The sequence below is a fragment of the Lonchura striata genome, chromosome 3 (assembly GCF_046129695.1).
Source record: "Lonchura striata isolate bLonStr1 chromosome 3, bLonStr1.mat, whole genome shotgun sequence".
NCBI lineage: Eukaryota > Metazoa > Chordata > Aves > Passeriformes > Estrildidae > Lonchura > Lonchura striata.
Window position 1 is genome coordinate 17,623,912 of NC_134605.1, and position 26,589 is coordinate 17,650,500.

The 26,589-nt window shown below is 36.4% G+C and overlaps 1 protein-coding gene across 1 annotated transcript in view; it reads right to left on the reverse strand.

Annotated features, from left to right (window-relative positions):
- Positions 1-1,025: 1,025 nt before the first annotated feature.
- The window catches only part of LIN9 (lin-9 DREAM MuvB core complex component), a 38,107-nt gene continuing 12,543 nt past the window's right edge, over positions 1,026-26,589 (reverse strand). The window contains exons 4-15 of the mRNA XM_021536991.2: positions 25,779-25,883; positions 23,778-23,911; positions 19,629-19,754; positions 14,626-14,783; positions 13,598-13,731; positions 12,572-12,691; positions 12,293-12,394; positions 7,430-7,510; positions 4,344-4,469; positions 3,861-4,043; positions 3,660-3,757; positions 1,026-2,394 (exon numbers count right to left, since the gene is read on the reverse strand). Of these exons, the coding sequence (XP_021392666.1) occupies positions 2,289-2,394; positions 3,660-3,757; positions 3,861-4,043; positions 4,344-4,469; positions 7,430-7,510; positions 12,293-12,394; positions 12,572-12,691; positions 13,598-13,731; positions 14,626-14,783; positions 19,629-19,754; positions 23,778-23,911; positions 25,779-25,883 (1,473 nt within the window). The 3' untranslated portion in view covers positions 1,026-2,288. The remainder of the gene's footprint in view (positions 2,395-3,659; positions 3,758-3,860; positions 4,044-4,343; positions 4,470-7,429; positions 7,511-12,292; positions 12,395-12,571; positions 12,692-13,597; positions 13,732-14,625; positions 14,784-19,628; positions 19,755-23,777; positions 23,912-25,778; positions 25,884-26,589) is intronic.

Consider the following 26,589-nt stretch of genomic DNA (forward strand, 5'->3'; position numbering starts at 1 on the left):
CAGCAAAAGCATTTCTATTTGTTACTGTCACCAAAATTCAACATTAGCTCTGACTAACACATCAGTACCCAAGAAAAAATGCAGCCTTTCAAAGAAAAGAAAAGAAGTGCATATTCACATTGCCTACATGAATGGGACAAATGACATGTGAAAGTAAACAGCTTATAATAAGGGACAGATTATTCTATTATATACTTAAACCATTAATTAATTATTATTAATTAAAAATTAATTTAAAATAATTAATTAAAAATAAATTTTAAAACCTACAGCAACAGAAAACATGCTGGACAGCACACTTAAGTATCCACATGTAAAAAGCATCATACCTAAGGAATCAGAGTTGAGATTGGAGAGTGGTGGTTATTGTAGTGCATTCTGTGTCCAGTAGGATAAAAGACTGTCATGAAAAGCAAGTTTCCAAATCCTCTGGTATCTACTAGTGTCTACAACTTGTCTCCCTCTCAGTTTGGGATGTTTGCCATCAACAGGGCCAAATGACTCCTGGTGTTTTGTACTGGGAAGTCCTGCTGCTCAAAACATTCAGTGCACATGCTGAGCTTGAGTCCAATAGCAGGAGGGGTCAGAGCAGAGGTGTGCTGAGGGAGCAGCAGACACATGAGTATAGGGGTGCAAGGGGATGGTTCCTTCTTCCCGAGTTAGCTGTTGAGCAGATTACAGCCTGACTAAACTTATGTACCTTAAATTAGGCTTTGGCACGTTTCTCTTTTTTACATGAAAAGGGTGGTGGGAGAGGACTCTATCAAACAGATGGTAACACCACAAATATCACAAGTGATATAATTACAAAAGCAACTGCAGGGATGACTATGATGTGCTGTTGCATTATGAGAGGTAAGTTTTCCTGGGTACCTCAGCTAAATTACTGTTTATCATTATTTTATAGTATCCCTTGTAAAATTTTTGAATACCTTTTAAAATAGCTACTCACCTCATCCTCATAACATTTGATTTTCAGCAATTAGCTTCTCTTAAAAAAATGACCTGAGACCATCTGCAAAAAATTTTGCATTTTTGTGAAATATATCAACTCTCATAGGTCAATTTATTCAGTTACAAATTTCATTGAGAATAAAAGATTTAGGCATTTCTCTTAATTAACAGAACAAATATAGCTAAATATAAACTCTGCACTAAAGTTTTGCAGTGGCACAATACCAACACAGAATACAGAAGCATCTTTAAACTATACAAAATTTTAAAATTGAAAATAACCCTGTTTACATATTCTTTATACATTAACATATAAAAGACCTTATTTAATGAGGCATCTAAAAGAATCAAAAACATCTCTACAGCTATCTCTGAAAATCCATATCTGGAAACAATTCATTACACAGAAGCTTTACAAGACTATTTAAACAAACCAATACACACTTTTTACAAGATTAACATTCCAAAAGGTATAGGCAGGCTATCACTTCTTATTTTTGCAGTTTACCTCACTGGTTACCTTTAATTATTAAAAACTTCATATTTATACATGGTGGGTACTGTTGAATAACCAGTAATCTAATTTAAAACTTGTGCAAAATGAACAAGAATTTGGAAAAACGTAAGTTTAACCAGTCACTTATATAAAATACCACCTAAAGAACTATTGTCCTGTGTGAAGGGAAAAAAGCCATAGCCAATCTCTTTCTGGAAAGTTAAGTTACATTTTTATATTCCTTCATTAGACTCCTTCCATAAGTTATGATAAATTAAGATTTGCAACAAGACATTGACTGATTGATAGACCTGCCCAACATCCTCAGTTTACAGCTTATGTTTGCTGGCTGTATCCTGCTGCTGCTTCCTTAGGTCAGGGCTTCCCAAGGGCTCAGCTGGCAGCTCTGAAGAGCTACACAGAGGTGTAGCTTTACACAACAAAGACCTGCCATGTGGCTACTAACTCCAGCCATTTCCTCTTCAGCACTTCTAACATACCAGGAGATCCAACAGCAAGAGGTGTGCTGAATTAATCTGAACTTTTAAAAATGAAGTTCAAATTATATGAAAGTATGCTTTCAAGTTTACTATAATCAATGCAATTACTAAGAGATTACCAGTTAGCAAAACTACTGCATGTGAATAACAAATAGAGAAATCTAATGTAATGCTGGCCAGAAATGCTGGTTTCCTTAAGAAGCAGATAGAATATATTTAAAAGGGTCCTTTCTGAGAGGTTTTCTCTTCCCTTATCTTCTGGCAGTTAGGGTATTTGGTGAAGCCTATAGAAAGGAAGATTTTCCAGAACTACTTGCTGTACACTTGAAAGGAAGTTTTCAGTCTCTGTTGGTGTTATTGGCTGCAAAAGCATGTAAGTTTCCCATCTGGCTCAGACCACTCTGAATATGTGCAACGTGGATCTCAACGTTATTCTGAAAACAACTGTGGGAAGAAAAAAAGAAGGAAAGAAAGCAATGTTGAACCCAATATGTAAGAGTTATGTCCGAATATCTCTACAGTGAAAAATCAAGATGTGAGCCTAGCCAGTATAAAAATCCAGGTGAATCAGAGAGCAGTACATACAAATGCAACTTGACAGAGAAACATGGGAAAACACAACTTGCACAAACAGCTGCCAGAAATGAAGAGCCACTGACTTAAACACTTAAAGTAAGGTTTTAACATGACCAGAATTAGTGAAATTAAAATATTATTAAGAGATGCTCAAATGGCCAAAAATAAGTACCATGAAATGGAAACATCATCACGTTCTTTCCTGGGTACATCAACCTTTACTTGAATCAATTCCAATATGCAATTTGCAGCATTGACTATAAAGAAGTTTTACTAATGTTTGAGGTTTGGTTTTGTTTTTCCTAATGAAAATTGATATAAAAGAGCATTTCTCAATAACTATATTCAAATCAAAAGGCCATCCTACTATCTTTGGGAAAAAAAAAAAATTAAAATTCATGTATACAGCCTCCTGTCATTATGTAGCAATACAAGTAGTAAGGATATAAAAAAATACTTAGCATTTATGTTTATTTTCTGAATGACATCATTTAGCAGCATAAAATGCTTGTCACAAATTGCTGGAGGCTGCAGGGTACTCCAGACAAGTATCACTACACTCTTGCTACCACATTCTTGCTATTTTTATGATTCTTCCTCAGGCAGCTGCTTGTGACAACTGTTGAAAAATGGCCCATCTAGACTAGATTGGCCTTTGGTCTGGCACAATATGGCTGCTCTTCTGTTTCTTGGCTTAAAATCTTGCCAATGGAAGCTGATCAAAATGTCTAATTGTCTCATATGCCACCTTTTGGTATTTACAGATGAGTATGCTAAAAGAATATGGAAATTCTACTGGTTTAAAAAACTTGTATTCCTAGTGAGATTTCAAAATCTGACAAAGGTTTAAAGTAAGTTTTTATATGTCATAAATTACTAAAGAACAATAATGTCTAGTTGTTGTTGCATCAATTTAGCACTTTAAATTTTTTTTTAACATGTTACTTCACTGAGAGGTTCAAACAGAAAATTGCTAATTTCACATTCCCTTAAAGCAGCCCCTCTTTTAGATGGGACCCTTCCTATAAGTAGAAGTTATCAGATTAAACCCCTTAATCAATGTTCACCTCTAAAATACAGTAAGAACTATCACAAAGTGTGTAATTAAGAGTAAAATATTCAAAAAGTAATACCTGATGTTTGAGGAGTCTATTGAATTCTTAATGTCATTTAATGAATCTGTTAGTGATTTAAATTCAAAGGAATTCAGATCACCTCCTTCTGCTAGACACTGTAGAAGAAGAAAAAAATGTTCTCACAGTTCAGCACAAAAACTGGCAGAGCTTTAATACTGTGCATTGTATGGAATACGCTATTTTGTGCAAATTTTTTACCTTAATTTGCAGTAATATTGCTGTAAGTCTAGAGATAAGATCAGTTAAATTTTCACTCTCCACACAGAGTTGTCCTGTTGACAAGGTATTTGCTTGTCTGACAACTTCCTGAGCTTCCTCTTCACATCTGCGCCTCAGGTCCGTGGGTTGGTCAGCAGGCTGGAGGCCCTGGTCAGGAGCAAGCTGCAGAGATAAGAAGGGAAGAAATTAAGAATGAAGATGTCCTTTGCATTTGGTGGATGTGTGAAATGAGATGATTTCAAAGTGTTTTTTCCTTTATTTATGTCTACTTAAGAACAGGCCACTGATATCAGAAAAAGCTTTGCTCAAAGGCAGCTCAAATTCCAGAGAAGGAATCCAACACAGCTACTAAGAGTTTCATTTCAGTGTGACCCTCACCCATCCCCTATTCCCAGGAAATTCAGTTTTCTAATTAGGTTGAGCAAAACCACCAAGTACACATAGATTCCAGCAAAATCTTACCTCATAGCAGTACTGTTGAACTTTATGCAAAACTTTATTTAAGTCTTTGTTTAGTTGTTCTAGATCTAGAACAATAATTGCATATCTCCTCTGAAACTCAATGCCAATTGGCATGGAATAGGACTTCTGTGGAAAACACAAGGCATATCAAAGTTAATGCAATCCTGAACAGTTCCAGATTTTGAACTCATCAAAAGGAGTTTTTATTTGAAAATAAAAAATATTTGAAATCCCAGTGTCAAATACAATAACCTTAACACACAAAATATTAAAATGCAATATTACTCTTTATAACTCCATAAACTGTGTAGGTAACAACCATGCTTTTATTCCCTTCTTGAAGTGCTACAATAATCCATGGTGGCAAATGCTACAGCAGATGACTCTGGTCTGACCTGGTTATTCCTTAGTAGCTGGGCATGTCTTCTCCCTACTAGTTGAGCAGAAAACTATCCTGCCAGCAGAGGAATAGTACAGGACAATATGCCCCTGACCACCTCCGCTGCAGGATGGGAGACATGTGGCTAGCAAATTATTGATCACTTGAGGATGACTCAGTGCTACACACCTTCTGTTACAGCTAACAGTTCCACTGAAAAAGAAAGTTACTAGAGCTTATATTTGGTAACAGTATTTTGTAAGCATGATTTTCCACAAAAATATATATACCAAAATACAGTATATTTTTTCTTATACTCTTTTCAGTACAGCTTGACATTGTTTAGGTGATATTTATAAAATTGAAACAAAACATACAATATATTATAAAATTTCCTCTCCAAATTGCCTCTTGCAAGAGAAGCTAGAGGTAGACATAGGGCTGATTTTGCTTGTACCTCCTACAAGCAAAACTTTTAGCTATAGATTTCACACACAAGATAAAGCAAACTTCAAAGTCAAGAGCCTCCATCATGATAATCGTGGTCAGAAACTCAAAAGGTTTCAGTAATGAGTTCAGTTCAAATTTCCCTATTAAACCTAATCACTGAGATGATCTACAGGGATTTACAAATTTGAATACCAACTTAATAGGGCTTTAAACTAACACCATAATTTCAGAATTCACTGGAAAGTGGCATAAATTTGGCATACTTTCTGCAGCTGTGGTACATAAAAAATCAAATCTCTCAGACCTTCTCCAGTGTCCAGTTCCCTTAGAGCAAACTGAACTGCTCCAGCTTAGCTGTGAAAACTGCAGACAATTATGAATTCCCTGTTGGAGAGGAAAGGCTAAGGGCATTCTATGCTAGTGATGACAAAAGAAATATTTCTCAGCAGCAGCAGCACTATTTCTGACCTGGGCACAACCCAAGACCTGGAAACACTGACGAACAGCTAAACTGACAAATGATGGATGGCTTTCGGTGGAGGGAAACAGGTAACACCTCTGTCACCAAGGATCTAGAGACAACCAGCATTACCTTTATCTTGTTTTTATTTCAGGTCCTTTCAATTTATACTTGTTTATCCAAATGTTTACTGTTTTATGTACACAGTAATTTGTTTATAGCCTGCAACCCAGACTAGTACAGTGATGTCTAGAAAAATGAGACAAAAATGTACAGTTGTATATATTAATAGCTCCTCTGAAGGCATTCCTCATGTAAATTTATTATTATTGCCAGATAAGAATGGCCTCCATTCAGTACCATTTCTGATTTTGGTCAGTTCCATTTATTTCTATATTGAATCAGTCATTAAACAGAAGTCCTCATAAAAGGATTACTTTAAACCAAACAGCAGTGGTACTCTAACAATTATCAAATGACAAATGTATGAATTATTATGAAAGTCTGACAATTAAGGTACACCTGAATGAACTCAAAGGATTCAATTACAATTGAGCTAAAATGTATCAAACTTAGCAACTATTTCTGGATTTCCCTCCAAGTTGGTTTTTCGCTCTTTCAATTCCATGGAATAAGGAGACTGACCAAAAAAAGTAAGAATGTAGGTAATTTATGACTTAATAGCTGAGCTAACATTCAGGTTCATCCTAGATGAAGGATACTGTCATTCCTATGGGCCTCCTTATCTAAGCAAAAGTACAAATACCTCAGAAAAAAAAATAATTTAAGAAGAGTTGGTATATCAGAGCTGCAGGTTGCAATGACACGTTTTAATCTTGCTTCTCATTGCATCTAGCTTAGTTACTAATACAAAAAATACAGGAAAAATAATGTAATAACTGAAATGATAACAAGGTTTTGAAGAACAACATCATAGCACAGTAGAAGAAAATTACAGACACACAGAGATGGGGCAATAGGAAGCAGAGTAACAGAATGCACACATGCACATGATCATTGAAGGCACAAAGAGAAATCTCACCACAATAAATCACATCTTTCAACATAAGACATATTTTCAATTCAAATATTTTACATGGGAAAAAAAAACCCAACTGTTTTGTTTCAATAAATAAACAAATTGTTTTTCCTTCTTCTTCTCCACAAACTTTTAGTCTTCTGTACACTGCAGAGACAACAGCCTGGATGGATGTTGGCAGAAGGCTGAGACTGAGAGCTTTCTCAAGTTAATTTATAGCCATGGGTGGTAGAAGAGCCACTCTTAAAATTTTGTTTTACTGACTGCTGATTAGATAAAGCTAGCAAGAAAAACTATTCTGCTGCTGCTGCTAATTACACTGTAGCTGCTGTGGTACCGTAACTTTAAATGCCAATCCAGGGCACTCAGAGCTTTACAGAAAAATCTCTGAAATGAGTAACTGCTTTAACCAGAAAGATAAGTATCTACCATCTGCAAAACAGTTTTAGCATGAATGTCTTACCATATAAACTTATAAGACAAATTCTCAAGGTACATAGTATTTCCTTACTTTATGTGTTAACTGACATATGCTATTCTGATGTTAACATTAATCAGTTTCCAAAGCACAGTGCTTTCAAAGGGGAATCATATATGAACTGACCTCTCTGACTTGCCTTTAAAAATAATAAAGACATTTCATGTAATAGAAAGCAATAAAATACAGATTTTATTTAGACTATACTCCTAATTCAATTTATTTGCATTAGCTGTTAAAGCATATCCTGTTTTAATAACCAAAAAGAAAACATTCTCACCATCTTTTCTGCTTCCGTGTTCATCTCTCTCAATTGTTTGATGTGTTCCTTCTTAATCATAAGGATTTTTGATAACCTGGTCTGAAACAAAGGAACTATTTTTAGCAAGAATAGGTCCTTAAGCAGTTTTGAAGTACCATAAAAATTCAAGACAGAAAACCATACCTATTTCTTTCATAATTTAAAATGTATTTCTCAGTTGCTGATCAAATTAAGAAGCAGAAATAAAAATTAATTTAAATTAAATGATGGATTTTCCCAAGATTTTTAAGGTGCTTCCAAGTGCTCTAAATTGATGAGGGCTAAAATCCATCATCTGAAATTCCCTATAGGAAGACTAACATGATTTATGGCCAGCTAGAGGCTGAAGAATCTTTTTTTTTAACAGGCTGAAGGAGAGTGAAGGGTGTTATGGTCATAATACTACAATTAGTATCACTCACCTTACTACACCTTTTTTCCCCACAACAGTTCTCAGCTGTGCCCTCCACCAAGCACCAGCCCTTTGTGCAAACTCCTGCATTTAACCCTGGTTAGAGATTGGATCTATTTTATACAGAACAACTCTGGGCTTTCCATTTCCCTCTTTTGTAATGGGAATACCCTGTGTCTCCTGTCCTGGGGACCTAGCAGGCTGGAGTGGAAATCACTGTGAGCACCTTCAACACACTCATCACCCCCTAAACTATTCATACTCTAAGGGCCTGAGAGAAATCCTAGCTTCACTACAACCAGCAACACTTTTATTACTGGAGTAAACAGAGCAAAAATTTCAGGTTTTATAAATTCCAGAGGAGTTAACTACATCCTAGCAGTGAAACGTGACTGGGAGAAATACGAATTCCTAGTTCAACACACATCTCATTTATATATAATCCCTTTTGTGATTTTTAAGTTCAGTCTTAATGCAGCCAGGTTGCTTACCCCTACAAACTGTAATTGGGATTAGAAAATTGTTCCAGGATCTCTTTCAGCTAATGAGGAATAGTCTAGGAATTTCCATACTAAATATGTTCTTTTTCACTTCACAGCAATTTGTTCAGAACTCCCAAACAGTGAAAGCTGGTTTTCAGCTAAATATAGTGTTCCCTCCTTGTATTTATCCCTGTTTACTCAGAGACAATAAAAGCATCTCTTCTCCACTGTTCTTCCACCAGACTAAGCACTATCTAAGCCTTTTCAGACTCCACTCCCTTAAAGGGCTCTTCATCTCTTAAACTTTTGTGGCCCTTTTTGTATCTTTTCCCATTCACTGCCATCTTTCCTGTGTGTGAGCACAGGAAACCTGTAGTAGCATTCAATGCCACACCAGGAAACTAAACCTGTAAGATGGCATCAGTATTTCTCTTTCTACTCCGAATATTGTGCCAGATGCATCTTATGAATGGATGGTGAGCCATGGACAGAGGCACAGAGGCAACACTGCATGGGTTATCAGCCTCCCAAGTCCAGCTGCTCATTTTTGTCCTTGTGCTGTCCCCCAGTGACAGCACTTGCATTTTTGCTCTTTTGTATTTTGCATGAAGAACTCAATCACAGAGGAGATAATGACAAAAAAAAAAAACCCAAAAAAAAAACAACCCCAAAAAAACCCAAAAAAAACCCCACCAAACAAATTCAGAAGGGGCAAGAAAGAAAAGGTTTAAAAATATTACTTGTGATTACTTGGATTGCCTCTCTGATCTAGTTTCTAACACACCACACAAGTGTTCATCTTGCCAATAAAACACCTGTGAGGAAGAAAAGCACTGTACGCCATCTGCCACTGCTGCCAAGAAGTTCCTTGTCAAGCTCTGCTGTCATCACAATCCAGCAACTGCCTAACACATTCTTCTCCTTCATGAAGTTGATGAGTCCCCAAATTAATGCAGAATATATAATTTGTTCCCCAAATTTGCAAGGCATTTGATTCATAACTTCTACTTTGACGTGCAGACATATGTGAAGATGCACAGCGCCAGTTCTCCATTGGGTGAGCTTGGATCTTCTATTCATCCTACTCCAAGATATATTCCAGTGATTAGAATAATCAGATTCTGAGGATTTTCACTGACTCTATCATGTCCATCAACTTTCTCTCAGGGACCTCCATTTTCATCTGTGAGTGAATGCTGTAATTCAGTCTAGCCCTCTTTGTGTTGAGAAATTCTTGCCTAACAACTTGTAACTCGTAACAACCATAACTCATTCTGTTTACTGTTGCAATTTATAGCTCTCAAAAACTGGGAACAAGTTTTTAGTACAATGCTTTTCACATTAAAAGAAATGAAGGGACAACCCAACCAGAATGTTTAGACTTTCACTTCTGATTTCATTTGTTAGTCATAAAATATGAGCATTTCAAAATGCAGCATGTGATAACTTACTATGCAATGTTTTAAAAATTTTCATAAGGAGAAATCATCCAAAAATCGAGTACCCATTTTCAGATTTTCCTGATTTTTTTTTTTTAATTTTTCCTCCTGCATTTAAGTTGGGAAGACCCCTCCTTTCCCCACGGGCAGACACCAGGTCACTGCAGTGCCCGTGCTGCATCACCGCGCTCCCTCTACCGGGCATGCTGCGACCCTGCCAACATCTGCTTTGTCCTGCAGCGCTGCCTTGCAGTCGAATTCTTTACCCCAAAACAAAAATAAGGAGGAAGGAAAATTAAAAAAGCTGTAGCTGAATACTTGGAAAAATGTCCTCCAAATTTAAATACTGGCTAGAATGTACAAATACAATATATTGATTTTGAACTGCCATATATGATATGAAATACTTAAGGACACACATAATGAATTAAGCATGAAAGACTTTAAAAAAAATTATTACTCATTTATTGCTGATTTTATTCTTAATATCATGCTAATTATTGAGCCAGTCTTCTAATGCATTGGTCCACAGACTCAGATGTCAAAATGTAATATGTAGTAATAAATACAAAGATTTAGAAAAACTAAGACAGTATAGAACAATGACTAAAATAGTTGCTACAAATCCCAATGTTTGCTTACAACTTCAAGATACAGGTAAGGAGAATATCCCTAACCTTTATTTGTCATTGTATGCCTGTGATTTTAGATTCACTTCCTCTTCTTCGAAATGAATTTCAGATAAGGGAAATAAGTGGCTGGGTTGAAACCTTAATCAAGGTGTGCTCTGTATTTTCTGTTTTGTCCGAAATTCTTCCCATAAAATTGTTTTTTTGAGACTATTTTCTTGGAATCAAACTGTTTTTGACTATTTACTTCCCAAACCAACATTAAATGAGAAAAAGGGATTTGACTTTTTTTAAATACTCATCTATCAGAAAGGCCAAAAAACCATTCTGAGCAGCAACCCTTAACATAAAAATACATCTGGACTGGTGAATACAGCACAATCAATAATCAGCATTCACCAGAGTCATGTATTGCACAATACCAAATTTCAGTATCTCCTCAAACTTCTAATTAAAAAAGTGATTCTTAAAAATAATCCTTCAAGTCCTTCAATAAATGTTTAAGCCCTGTGATTCTTTGTTGTTGCTCAAACAGACAAAAATCAAAAATCTGTGTATTGATTTTGTTTGAAGTATTTTGAAAATTTCAAGAAAAAATACATATTAATGTGGTTGCTTTGTAAAATGGCACCATTTGTAATACAAACAAGAGGCCTATACTTGTAAAACTCAGATTTCCTTATACTGAGTAGTAATACATAACCACATGTGACTGACGAATTACACATTTTCATACTTAAAATGCAGAAACAACATCATAAACATATCAGTTTGATGTACTAAGTAGATGTAAAGCTCAATACACCTTAGTTACCAAGTCTCACTGATCACACTCCATGACTCAAATGGGACAACTGCAGTTATAGTTTAGCTGCATAAAAGTCTATCTTTTGTGTATTTCAATTTTACCATAATTAGCTTACAATAACTACATCTATTTTAAATTTTCTTAGCTAAGCTAGATGCCATGCCACCTTTTTCAAAATTAGCTTCATAGAAGTTTCCTCTAAAAAAGCTGAATAGATGATACTGTCAAACAAAATTCATTTTGTTGAATGGCCCAAATGTTAGTGTGTCATGTGAGCTACTGACACAAATTTATTCTTTTGACTAATTACACAGACTTTAAAATCTGAGAGGCATTTTATTTCTCAGTTCTTAATATTTTAAACATGAATCATTCCAATCTCCTTTAGCATGTTCAAAACTGCTTTCCTTGTTAAAGACTTCAATCACTGATCTTAAGCTAAGCCAACATGAGCAATTACATTCCTCCATCTTCCTGGAAAATGCTTCAATGTGTTTTAATATTCAGTGAACCTCAGCTTCCTAACATTACTTGTCTGTGCTCTTCTGAACTGGTACATAAAAACCACTGAGGAATTAATTCACAAAGGTGAAGACAAAAAAGTATTTTCTGTTTAGTGCTATCTATAAAATGAATGTTTGCTTGCATGGAAATGAGTGCTGATTTTCTTCTCCAAGAGGGTAGAACATTATATAACATAAAATATATATGATAATGCATATAGGCAAATGTTCTTTGCACATTGCAAGTATATTTCAAATACATAAAGAAGTCTTAACATCTGCATGTAGAAATAACACCTTTTTTTTAAGATAAAATGGTAGAGCTGGGAAAATAAGACACTTTTGAGGACCTCTGTGGTCTGAAAAGCAACATATTTCAAAGGTTATAAACAAGTAAGAAAATGAAGAATGGGGATATAAAACAAATATGAACATCTCTTCAAAAGTTAATTTGGTTATTACCATATCTGTCATAAATTAACAGAAGGTCATTGAGCTGCAGAAGAATTGGCAGAATAAACACAAAAGGACAACAAACAACAGAATTAGGACCTGCAGTTAATACTTACCACTTGAATGAGGAATTCTACTGGAAAGCCTCCTAGTGTCTCACTATCTGTGCCTGAAATTTTGTTTTTCCATGAAGATTGTCCTAATAAAGGATCACTGTCCTATAAAGGATAAAACATCTAAATGAATAGCTTCTTTTTAGAGGGTTTTGGTAAAATTTTGATCATGCTAAATAACATCAGAAAATTAATCTCAGAAACTTTTTAAGGCTTTTTAACAGCTTCAACAGGTATCAAAAATACTTCAGTAATTAACACCACTTGAACAAAGTAACTCACTGTGATTGGAGACTGGAGTGAAGGCGTGTAGGGCAATCGGGGAGGAGTCATGAAGAAGCGCGAGGGCCGTTGTTTCTGTCCAAAGGCAGCGATTGGCATGGTTTCATGAGGCTCATTACTCTGCCAGACCGGGAAAGGGAAGGCACGGATATACTTCAGTGTTTCATTAATTTTTACCCTTTTGGAACACATAATTTGTTTCTGGGATCTGGACTAGCTGTGCCTATCCACACTCCAGCCCAACAGCAGGAAAAGATTAATATTTGGTTTTGGTCTAGGAGTTTTCGAAGCGTTCTGGCATCACATCCAATAAAACTGGCATGAACATTTCCAAAAATGTTATTGGCAGACAAATCACAACAGGGAGACTCCAGACTCAGATCATGACAGAAACTAGAAGAATTATGTAAATCCAGCACCTCACAAGATACAAAAGAAAGTGAGGTCCTCCAGAAATCCAGGCTGGACTGTCTGGCAGGAACAAAGCCTAGGAGCTGGGAGATAATCTCCAACTGTTTGACCAAAACAACATCCTCCTGGGTAGGTTCATTAGCACAAGAAATTCCAAAATCAAGTTCAGTCAATTCATAATACTTGTTTGCAACTCCCACAGGCCATTCCTGACTTTGGGAAATCACAAAGGGTCAGGATTTTCTTGAACATTTTCTGCAAATCCTGGCAGGATCCCATTGCAGAATTCTCTTTGGGATCTTATACTACTCATTGCATTTCTTCATATTGAACTCAAGCTATTGTAACAGCCTACAACAGTTGCTCTAGTAAATTATTCCACCCTGAGCCATTATACTTTAATCAAAGAGGGCTACCCTGCTCTGTGAAACCATAACCAGTAAAATTTTATTATCCTGGAATTTCCCATGCATCTGTTATGCTTGTTTCTATTTTATGACAATACCACCTGGGTGTAACACTTTTTCTTATTTTTCATTAAAGCACGTCATTGTGGATTTTTAAAATGTAATTTTCTTATTACAGCTACTTTTAGAATGTGCCATTAATACGTACAAGAACTTCATAATCGGGGACTGTGTGTGTTCCAAGACCTGCCCTGTCAAAAGTCACTCTGTAGGTAGCATTAAGAGTGTCTACAGCATCTATTTGTCCAGTGAACAGACCATCATGGACACCTCGCAAACGGGCTGGAAAAAATAACAGGAGAACCAAGAAACCAAACGTTACAATGCTATGATATAAATAACAAAAAAATAGATTTATTACATCTTTTGCAAATAAGTCTTTATATGTATACTTAAAGGCCGTACATTAAATGAAAAAAAGAAAATAGCAAACCCAGGAAAAAAGTATGTAATAGAAGTATTATCAAATTTTTTACAAAAGTTAAGGTCTAGGAGGTCAAGGAGACGCAGTGTAGTGCATATCTACTCTTCAGCAAGAGCTAAAGGCAGTGGTGTTCAACACAAAAAATGCAATGAACAGTAGTGGCTTGAATAGGAGATGCTAAAGTGAAAAGCACCTGGACCAAAATCAGACAGGAGGGAGGAATTCAAATTTTCATAAAACTAGGCAAAACCTGTGGAATGTTTTCAATAATATTCCTTTCTCAGTCATGTGCAAGGTTGTTTAGTAAGGCAATGTCATGTTTAGCAGACATGTCCAACTACACTGCAATATCTACTCTATATCTGTTTCAAAACAGGTAGTTTTCTATTTATGGAAAAATAAAGTTCAGGTTTTATATGAGGTCAGATTTTAAACTCAGACAACACCCAGTATTTTGAAATTAAGCATCTTCCTCTCTCCAAAATGTGTTAGATGTACTAGACATGTAAAAAACCCTACAAATTGAACAGCAGAAATAGTAAGTTATACTGAGTTTGCACCTCAAAACCTTATCACTGTTTTAAAAATACAACCTAATCTTCACAAGCACCTTCTCAATGAACCAACAAAAAACCAATGCATTTTTTGATGTTTTACATTTATTATAATTATGTGCACTAAGTGGATTATGACTTACTAAAATCTTTGCAAAATACACTTAGTTGCTTATTTTGTTCGTTTTAAGAAAGTACCTGTAACTTTTGTTCCTATTACAAGTGGTAATGGAATTTCTTCTGGAAGATCTTTGAACTGTGAAAGATCTGCAACTTTGCGCTGCTGCAAAAGTCTGATTTTCTGCCGCTTCTGTTTTAATGCTGACCTCTCTTCTTCAAAGAATGCAGAGGAACACCTGTAATATAATTAGATAAAATATATGTTACACTTAAATTAATCACTCAAAACATTTATGTGTGAAGGCACATCAAATAAATAGTCACAGTTTAAAAAAATCAGTGCGAGAAAATGAAAAGGCTTGGGATGATGTGTTCAAGAGAAAAAAATCTCATTTAATGCATTTAGACAAGCTTACTCCTCAGAATTCTCACCCTTAAAAAAAAAAAGACTCTTTTAAAACAATACTCGGGAATACCAGCTGTTGCATTAGTATATCTAAAGAGTACAACTTTTTAGAATTTTTTCTGCTTATAAGGATCCTCTAGGGTCACAACAAAGCTAAAGCTGGCTCCAGTTTCCTCTGGATGCCAGTTCAATGCATCCAGTGAGGAGGGCTCCTGTGAGCACCCTGGCTGCCAGCACTTACTGATACACAGGAGATCCCTTTCATGTGTGCTTATTAGCTCAATTAAGCTAACCGAGTATGAAAGGGCACCAAACTCAGCACAAAAAAGAACATTTCTCTGTCTCATCTCCTTGCACCTGTGCAGAGCACAGCTCAGCACCAAAATATCTGTTACGCAGATGAACTGTTCTGAGACTGATCATAGCAAAAGTTTATTTGATCTTGGGCTACTGTGTAAAAATCAGATCATCTGTAGTAGTACCCTTTCCCATTTTGGGGGGTAGGGTCATTCTTAAAATGCAATATAAAAGATGGAAGGCTCACTCCCAAAGTGCTTACTTTTTATTAATTTTCATTTCTAGCCTACTGCATAAGCAAGATTCATGAGGGAGATAAGTACAAAGCACAAAATTAACACATTAAGAACTCAATCCTGTCTTTCATTCCTTACTAAAAAGAGATTTTTTATTCTTGTGTCAATGAAAGAAGTAATTTTAAAGAAATGCAGTAATGTTATTTTAAGTCTGCCTGATTGCAGAAAGTTATTTATCAAATAATTTCCCGCCTTTGTTAATTGTTTTACTGCATTCAAATGCAGACTAAACATTTTCTGTGGAACTCATACAGTTATATATTGATTACTGACCAATAAGAAGTTTTGTTTTATGAAGTTATTTTAGAAGACATTGTCAACTCTGCTGATGGTTCCCTTTACTACACTACAAATTATTTTCTGATTTAAATCCCTTCAAGATGTTCCTCAGTCATCTCCAACTTGTTACTACTAAGAAGTCAGCTCCTTTTTCCATGTCTGCTTCTACTACTCTCCTATTCATGCTGAAACAAATATTCCTAGGTTTTCTTCTGTATACCCCTCACTGGGAGAGTTCCACAAAGCCTTTTCACTTTTCTCCATGATTTCTCTTCCTGGCATTGTGTACAAGACTGTAAGCAGTAAGCTGCCAGGATGCTAAGAACATTTTATTTTACACTGACCAGCAGTTTCACACTCTGTATGAACACATCAGTTGCCTTTTATCATATACGTTTCTAAGTTATTGGGGCATAGGCCACCTGTTTTATCCCAGAGTTAACACAATGAGATCCTAGTCCTAAGCAAGACATGGAAGAAAAACATAAGCAAGAATGAACTGAAGCTGTGAGGTACTTTTGTCAGGTAATGCCAAAATTCACGGCACCGAAGGCTCCCATATGAGGCTTTCCAACTACTATCAGCACAAAACTCACCACCTTGTATAGTCTAATACAGTCTAGTTTTTGTATAGCCTAGAAATTCTGTTGTAGATTGAGGCTGTAGGTGTGCGTCCCACTCACCAGTTTACCACTGAAGAGCAGAATGTGTTTACCTGGAAATATGTACTGTTCCAATGGTCCTCTTAGGAAACTAAAATATCTGGAAAGGCATGTGGCAGACATAGAGAGGGATAGTGGTTGGGAAACTTATGAAGAGTTTGCTTGGATATTCATATCTATTAATGCTATTGACTTCGTATTTACTACTGGGGAGGAACAGTGTGAAATAATGCTTGCAGTGGGCTGTGAATATCAAGTTGCAAAATGGAGGTCAGCTTTTCAAGTCCATTGAGGAGAAGAATGGCTAACCACAGCGAGATAACAAAACAGGCAAAAAAAAAAAAAACAAACAAAACCAAAAAAGAAAAAAGTAATATACACTTTGTATTAGTAGTTCTAATCATGTCCAGGGTCTTGCACTAGCAACAGCAAATATCACCTGATGTTTTTTGACTTATGGTCTTAGAAACACAAATTCAAATGCTGATACACTAATCACTGACCTTGGAAGGTCCCTACAACAGAACTACTGTTTTACTGATAGCTTGGATGGTCTTAAAAAGTCTCTGTCCCAGATGCTGTAACTATGCATGTAGAAAGTATTTGGAATATATTTCTGGCTTCTGTTAAAGAAAACCTCCACTCCAGCATTCCCCAAATGCATTTAATAAACGTTATCCCATCTTCATGCCATCCTATGAAAAAATGAAGATTAAAACTACAATACAGATCAAAACTGCAAACTCATTCGTTTTTTTGTAGAGACTTCTTAAGAAGTTAAACATTCTTCTCAGTTTTAACTTTGTTTGTGAGAATTTGAACTAACAGAGGAATCACCCCCATCATGTAGTGGCAGAACAAGTAGATCTAAGCTTAATTCCTATCCTCTGCTATTTCACAAGCCAAATTAAGTTTACAAATAGTACACAAAACTAACTATTACCTCTTCCTTTTCCTGGAGCATATCTTTCCTCACAGTCTACAGGACTCTTACAAGTTTTGTAGGCTCTCATGAAGAATACTGCTGTGCCAATCAAACACACTGTTGATGTGTGATAGGACATTTAAGATAGCAGCAGACATAAGAAAATACCACAATATATTTAAACAATAGCAAAAAAAATAATGACAACCATGTGCATAACTATCATAGAGACACTATTATCCTTTGCCATCAACACTGGGGGTGCAAAATATCTTAATTTTTTATTTCTAGTCCCTTATGGGGAGGTATCAGTGTTGATATGGTATATAGCTTACCTCCATATGATGAGGAGAGACAGAAGAAATTTCAAACAGAATAGTAAAATAAAAAAATTTTTGCTCTAGAGATAGATGAAAATTGCCTTGAAAAAGGATTTAAATGTTTTAGAATAATTCAAAGTCTTTTAAAACTAAGGCCAAAGACCACTCACAACATCCTGAAAGAGACTACCAGTAATTTAAAAAACAATATCAGTAAAGAAACAAAAAGCAATCAGGAATGTTTACTTTATGTAGCTGTAAAGCAGTAATTCAAAGTTTGTATTAACAAACAATCAGACTCTTCATGCAGTCAAATACTTCTACTTCAGAATTTAGATAAAGCAATTCCCTGCCTATTTAGACCTTTGGTTCCTTTGCCACAAGTTTCTCTTTTTTAAAAAAATAACCCTGATAGTTGAACAAAAATCCCTCAAATCTAACCCAAAACTATGCTCCCTATGGCTTAAAAAAAATCAAAGCAAAAAACCAATCCAAAGAACCCCTGAAAAACAAAAAGAAGTTTGCAATCTACCAGGTTGGATAGGATTTACAATCTGATGTAGGCAAGGTTCCTGTACAGGGCATCCCTTGCAACCAGACAACCTTTAAATTCCCTTCCAACCCAAACCATTCTAAGACTCTGAAGTTTGGTCCACCAGACTGCTGAATGAGGCAAGCTGATCTTTTACAGAGGTAACCACTTCTGGCAAAAGTCAAAAGAGAAATGGATGACCTAACCTCCAAATACAACATTTCTCTCCCAGTAGGACAAAGGAAAAGCTATCTAAGTTAAGCTCAAATTACATTAACATCTTTTCAAGAGGAGCTATCTTCAAGCTGGCTCTGCTGCCTTCCCTTGACTGACAATTTTTACTTATGTTGTTTGCAGCTACAGAAGATGAAATAGTCATGCAAAATATAACTTGACTCAGTGATCTATGAAGAAATGGATTCAGTGCTTTAGTGTTTGCATTTATGGAAATAAAGGGCTGATTAATTTATGAAACAATACTTATACAATGACAGGGTGGTCAAGTTTGGAAGGACCTCTAAAGGTTATCTCCTCCAACCTCTCCAGCAGAATCACCTCCAGGAGGTTTCCCAGGACCATGTCCAGAGGGCCTCTGAGTACATCTTAGGATGGAGATTCTACCACTTGTGCCCGTTCCCTCTTCTCCTCTTTTCCATTTCCAGATAATGCTGGAAAAAAAACTGGCCCTATCTTCTCTATGCCTTCCCTTAAAATATTTATGATCAAAAATGAGATCCTCCCTTAGCCTTCTCTAGGCTAAATTGCGTAGGTTTTGTGAAAAGGCTGAGCTTAATCAGAGGGTTTAAGAATTAAAAATTCTAAAATAGAAAAAAAACCTACGTCTTTCATTAAATCCTAGCTTCTTCCATACAATGCACTTTATCTTTTCTCTGTCTTGATACCTGATCTATAAAAAGTTAAGGATCTCTAAAATGGTTTAAAAACAATAATAAAATAAATGAGGTGAAAATGTACACTTGTTTTCCTCAAGAAGAGCTGGTTATAGACAGAAGAAAAAACCTTAGTGAAAAATTGGCCAGTTCTTCCAGGCCAGGAAGCACTGAAGTATAAAAGATACAATAACAACTTCAACACATCAGTTAAAGCCTGGACACTCAGTTATCTGGAGTGGGAAGAGGACATTTCAAGCACAGGCTCATGAAAAACTACATGGACATATGCATTTAAGGAATAGGGTGTGTGAGGGATGGAGGTGCTCAGAGAACACCTCAATACAATGAGTTTTACTGCTCTTAAGATATTGTTTTGTTTATATTTGAATGCAACATTTTTTAAAGGAATAATTTCAGTAACATCAAAACTACATGTAAGTAATAGCTGAAAAAAAAGAAAGGAAAAATTACCTCCGTGGTTTTCCCATTAATCGCCTGATTTTCCCCCATTCTACTCTTGTCAATTTTCTGGTTTTCAAAGTTGGAAAGGATTCTTTCAGGCATATACAGAAATCATTATCTCCTTCAAATAGTGGCCTGTTGAAACATAATTATAGTCCCGTGTTAACCACACTAAGTAAACTTCTGTCACAAGATTCCAAAAAACATCCATCATCAGAAACACGTTAAAAATAATTAATATAAATTAGTCACATAAACAAGACACTTCTATTCAAAGAACAACTTTAGTTCAGCCAAAAAAAAAAATCAGAAAGTTTCCAAGACTATTGTTCTTTGACTCTTACTATCACTGACATTTATAAATGCTCCTTTCCCTAGTTACTACATAAAAATTCTCATTATTCATCCTGCTTTGTAATAAAAGAGATAAAAAGGCACCAAATGAAACTTCAGCAGTCAGCTCATTGTCATGAGAATACTGCAACACACTGAAGGAAACTAGTGAGTGAAATATATTGAGATTAAAGGAAAGGACAACATGGTACTGAGAAACAGACAGACAGTACCTTTTTTCATCAATTCATTCAATTGTAACTCAGATTCTCAACAGAGCTTTCCAAAATACAGGAAACTGAACCAACTCATCATTCTCTACAGCTGTAGAGGTGAGACTTCTATTGTAGCATCCTATGACTCCATGGTGAAGCACAGGATCAGTATGAGAGAAGTGACAGTTCAGTGACAGTTCAGAGAACAGACACAACTTAGAAATTTCTGTCTGATGCTATGACCCATCTCTACCTCTGTTTTATGACTGCCTTTTTCTTTGTAGTACCACATCCTTCTTAGGCTGAGGAGACAAGGGAGCAGCAACAGATATGCCCATCTAATAGAAAGTTAATCATAAAAGACTATCTGCAACTGAAATAGATCCCTCCTGGCGAGAACAAAAGGATAACTGCATCCCAGAGAAAGCTGCTTTTCTCCACTCTTTGCAGGGCACTGGGTTTGGAGAGGAACATACCCAGGAAAAAAAACAAAGAGGACCTTGGAAGCAACACTGCTTTCAACTGAGTTGTGGGGTGGCAGGAGAGAGGAAAGGTGCACAGATAAGGAAACTCAGACAAGAATGATAGCGAATAGCTTTGCAGTAGGAGGATCTGCAGCTGCAGCATGAAGTGGAAAGGAAAACAAAAAGAATGAGCAATGAGGCTCAGGAAACAGACATAGAAGAGTATACAACAGTACAATTTTATCCATATTTACTATTGCTAACATAAAGTATCTATATAAAGAATAATTAGCCTAGTATTTATTTGGTTTTGTCTTTTTTTTGGGGGGGGGATTTTGAGAAAGATAATCTGTATTTGATTGTTCTTACGAACTCTTGTCCTTAAGCAGGCAGATTCTAAACCCACAGCATTCACAAGATTAGAAGCTCTGGAAAATTGTGGAAGCAAGTTACAGGTGCATCTGCTTCTGAGGGCCTGTGATCACTGTAGTAATAAGTAGCACTTCAGAAGTCTCTGGATACCCAAAATCATTGGGACTTTACAGAAAACAGTCCACTGCAGTAGTACACAGAGAATGTAAGTAAAATAGCTTCAATAATCTAATAACCACAGATGACAGTTGTAGAAATAAAAATATTTTAAAAACTTATAGCAGATATGACATTTTATTTGATTATTTCAATTTTAGATGCAATAATTTGATTAAAATATTCAGAGACTTGTACAGTGAGCTATATTTTGTCAGTTGATAGCCCTGTGATTTAAACTTTTTAAAGCTTCTCATTAAGCCTGAATCATATCACTCCAAACAAGATATATCTAAGTTTCCCTTCCAAAGATATGCAGTCTCTTACTGAACTATGCTATAATATCTTAACATGGTCATATCTTACAAGCATTACAAGTTGTATTTGATTTGCAAGGAAAGGTTTTGGCAGAGGGGGTCTTCAGAGGTGGCTTCTTTGAGAAGCTGCAGGAAGCTTCTCCCATATCCCACAGAACTAAGGCCAGTTGGTCCAAGGTGGACCCACCCTTGGCTAAGGCTGAACCCATCGATGATGGTGGCTTGTGCCTCTGAAATCCCGCAGTTAAGAAGGGGAAAAAGCCCTGTGCAATTGCAGCAGGACAGAGCTGTAAGAGAATCTGAGAGAAACAGCTCTGCAGACACCGAGCCAAGGTCAGGGAAGGAGGTGCTCCAGGCACCAGAGCAGATTACTCTGCAGACCACAGTGAAACAGCTCTGTCCCTGCAGCCCATGGAGGGCCCCACACTGGAGCAGGTGATGCCCAAAGAAGGCTGTGAACCCATGGGAAGCCCCTGCTGGGGCAGGTTCCGGGCAGGACTGCAGAGCCATGGGGAAGAGCCCATACTGGAGCAGGTTTTCTGCCAGGACTTGTGACCCCATGGGGGACCCACAGTCACAGTCTGCTCCTGAAGCAGTACATCTCATGGAAGGGGCCCACACTGGAGCAGTTTGTGAAGAACTACAACCCGTGGGAAAGACTCATGTTAGACAACCTTGCCATGGACTGGCTCCCATGGGAATGGGATTCCTTCCCTGGAGGAAGGAAGGAGCAGAGACAGCCAACAGGTGATGAACTGGCTGCAACACCCATTCCCTGTTCCCCTGTGCTTATGGCGGGTTGGGTGAGTAGTGGGAATAAAGTTTGAGAAGAAGGGAGGTGCTTTAAGATTTGGTTTTATTTCTTATTATCCAACTTTGATTTGATTGGTAATAAATTAAAATAATTTTCCAAAGTCTAGTCTGTTTTACCCATGACAGTAAGTGGTGTGGTCTCTCCCTGTGCTTATCTCAGCCTTTGACTCTCTTGTTAAATTTTCTCTCCTGTGTCCAGCTGAGGAGTGATAGAGCAGCTTTGATGAGCACCTGGTCTTGCCAAGGAGAACCCATCACACCTGCATACATGGATAACTATCAAAGAGATTTCAGAATTACCTGCTAAACTCAAATTCTATTCTACTGATAGACCTACAGTTTTGTAGATAATTCTTAAAGAATAAACCAGAAGTTCCTGGTCTGTTGTAAAAAACATTATTAAAAATGTCACATACTAAAATTACTCCTAGAAATAAGTAGGGTTGGGGTTTTTTGTTTTGTTTATTTTTTTCAAGTAAGGGTGGAAAAAGCATGAAAATACTAATTATTTCAGAGGACTTAAATCCTAGAGATGATGAATTTAAAACTAACTAAAATGGACATGAAATTTTTCCACTTCTGATGAGTATATGCCAAAATGTTTTTCTGTTGCTATGACTGCCTTCTCAGTTAAGGAAAAAAAGCTACAGCAATTGTGATTAAAATAGGAAGAAAAACCAGTAATTATTTCGTTTGTACAGTCTGGAAAATAATGCTTAACTCTGAAGCCGTTCTTTAGAATATGAAATACTTGTGTTGCATCTATTAGTCAAAGAGTGTAGATTTTATTATTCCATTGATCAATAATGTTTTTTTACATTTTAGACATTAAATTGTTTATTTTAAACAATTCACAGTGCTGTGGTACTGGCATTTAAGAGAACAAGTGCCAAAACCTCTGAGGCACAAACTGCAGAAGCAGTCCAGGAAATACATTATGAGATCCAAGCAGGATGCTGATATCCACACAAGAGCTGACCAGTCAACAGTCTCAGCCTGAAGCTCTGTTAGTGATGACAATAAAAGTAGAATGATGGGGAAAAAAATATTTAATACCAACATTTACACCTTTTAGGAAAGCAGCACTTTATGAAGAAGCCGTGTCCTTCCTATCTCCTCTGTATGGCCCTGATGCAAGGGTTCAGAAAAGTCTAAGTGTTCTGATATCTTCATGTTTCAGATGCTAAAAGCATTATGAATAAAATCTGGTATCTGGTAGAGGTGATAAAAAGAAAATTATATTCATGAAGGAAGGCTTTCTATAGGAGACTTTCTGAAGTTGGTAATTGCAAAGAACAAAGAGTACATACATTGCTCACTAGAAAAAAGAGAAACACCCACCACCACCACCAAACAAAACAGATTTCAGTAACTAGTAATTTAAGAATAAGTTGGAGTATCTAACCAATATATGGAACTATGCAGCTCAATTTCAGAAAATTTCTTGTTTCTATACTAATAAGAGATAATTATACAAAACAAACATACTTATCTATATTTGAATAGAACCATTCATATATGCACCACTTGTGAGCTTTGGGCAGTTTGAGCAGGTTCCGAAGCCGTAAACCAATTTTCTGTGACACTTTCTTCTCTGGTGTGGACATTGTTGTACTAAACTTCTATGTAGTGAAAAAAAAAAAAAAAAAAAAAAAAAAGAAACAGTTAAACAGAATCTAGTATTTTTCAGTATTCAAATAACTCAGATTTTCCTGATAAAAATCTGCACATATTGTTTCATGGCAATATTTTTCTTGCAGATCTGTAACAACCCTTACTGCATTATATCAGCAATGCAATCAAACAGAACAGACAGCAAATTTTAACAGGATCAATACCATTATTTCCATACAAAGCTCTTTTAACAGAAACATCTTCCAGCACTGCCAACTACGTTATTGGTAACAACAGCATGGCACCAAAATACATACAGAGTTCAAAACTCTGAGGCCCCACTGACTGTCTCAGGTGAGCATAATTGGTGTTGTAGCTCAGATGCCAGCAACAGCACCTGCCTGATTTGCACTAGAACTTCTACTCTTGCCCACTCTTTGTAAGGTGAGGATGCAGCTAGGATAGGAATGTAACACAGTCAAAGCTTTGAGCAGAGTGTCTGCTTAGAAAACTGCAAGAGAAATGAGCAATCAAGTTTTAACTACATTTGAAAGCTATTTGATAAATCATGGAAAAGACAATCTTAGATTGCTTGGATAATAAATAGACCTGTGTTTAAACAAGGCCAAAAAAAAAAAAAAATCTGTAATTTCGTTCCAAGGATGGAGCTGACAGAAAGAAAAACTCTTCTGCAAAAAATAATAGCTTTTTGAGACTATAGGTTTAACAGGGTCCCTATGCCATCATCAATTGTTATCCTTCCCCAAACATTCCAAGTATTTTGGACTTTAGTAGCAGCAATAATAAGATAAAGCATGAGGTAGGCACCTTGTTGGCTGCTGCTGCCCTAGATACAAGTCCCTTTCTCCCACTGTAACTCCAGGAAACAAAGCCTGGCGGGACAGCAAGATCTATGAACTACAACAGCTGCAGTCCCTCACAAATATTTATCTGGCAGTCACTGGACCTCCAGAATCAGACATTTAAGCAAGAAACAACTGGGTTTAGAACATTACCAGAACTTTCTACTCTTAAAAAATCACGGTAGTGAAGAGAAATGTCATGGTTCTCACCTCAGCTAAATGGCGAGTGCCAAGCTTTTCATATGAGACACTGCACAGCACAGCTCAGAAGGCAAATCAGAGCAGTATTCAAATAGTACTTTTTCAATGAGGTCAATTCAGCCTCATAAGGTGATGGCACAGAGAAGTGATGTGGATGACAAAGGTACTATAGAGTCAATTCACTGAGACTAAGAGATGTTTCCCTTTCTATCATAACAAATAAAGGCTGACAAATTACAGATGCTTTTTGGTGGTATATCAGGGAGTGGACAAACAAGTGGAGGATGGAAAAACAAGCTCTCTTAACTGAGGACTTTAGCATTACAGGATCAAGAAGGTAAAGCTGGCCATGAAAACAGTTAGGCTACAAATCTAGAGCAAGTCCTTAACTTGCTGGGATACATTAAATTCTATAGCAGCCTTCTCAATTATATAATCAGTGCAAAAACTTAGGCAGTTTTAAATGAAACTGAATAAATTTATGCTGACTACACGAGATTATTGTTTGCAGGAGCATGACAGGCAGTTAGTCTGGAATCCTTTCTAGCTCTGTGTGTTCATGTCCAAGACCACAAAAAACAGGTACTCCCATAAATTAACTTTGTTGTAAGAAAATTCTTATAAACTGGTAAGAAAGAAAAATATTAATCTGTTTTGAATTGTGGCTTACTTCTAGCAACAGTTTTCCTAACAAGAAGATTCATAAACCAAAAATTCAACTTGAAAAGCAAATATATTCTAACTTTCAACTGAAGCAGAGAGGCTTGTTCCCCTTTTTGGTAAAAATACCTCCATACATGTATGTAGGTACCTGTGGAACCATTGCAACCTTCTGATTTCTTTTGGGTGACCGTGTATTTATTTGTCTGTCATCGTCTTCACTGAAGAGTCGACTCCGTTTTGAATTTCTGAAGGGCTGTATGGAACAAAATTAAGAATTACAAGCAAGAAAGCTGATTTCTCTGTTTATGCACAGGATCCACAGTGAGAGGAATGAAATGCCTCTTCTCTTGTCACCTGTTTGGTTTTCAGGCACACAGTACACAATAAATAGTGCCTCCTAGCACTCAGAGATCTAAGGACTGAGAGAAGAAGGAGCTCAAGATTCCAGGCTTTTCCAGTGCTAACTATAACCATTACTACACTGCTGGCCCAGTTTCACAGAAGTATTTAGAACCTAACTCCCACTTGTTTCCATTAGAGTTAGGTGTCTAAACACTTGTGTATCTTAGCTTGCCTTGGTTATAAGTAGTACATCTGTTAAACAATTTATTTTGAATTTTGGATCAAAGAAAAAAAGCTTTATTCAAACACTGTATTTGTTTTGCATGTTCTCAGCTCCACAGAATTTTGGCATGAATTTTCTAATAAAGTGATGTGTGTTTGCTGTTTTTTTAACTCACTGAAAGTGTCTGCATAGCAAAATGCTAAGATTGAGTCTGAAGAAACTACATCTTGAATAAGTTATGTGACAATTTAGAATTTATGCTAAGTGAAATTTACTTGCGTACTGCTATAGCTCAGAAAGAATTAGAAGGCTAACTGAAAACAAGAAATAATATTGCAAATGTTTCATGAAAGAAAACCACTTAGTTATTCCTCAACATCTGACCCTATGACAA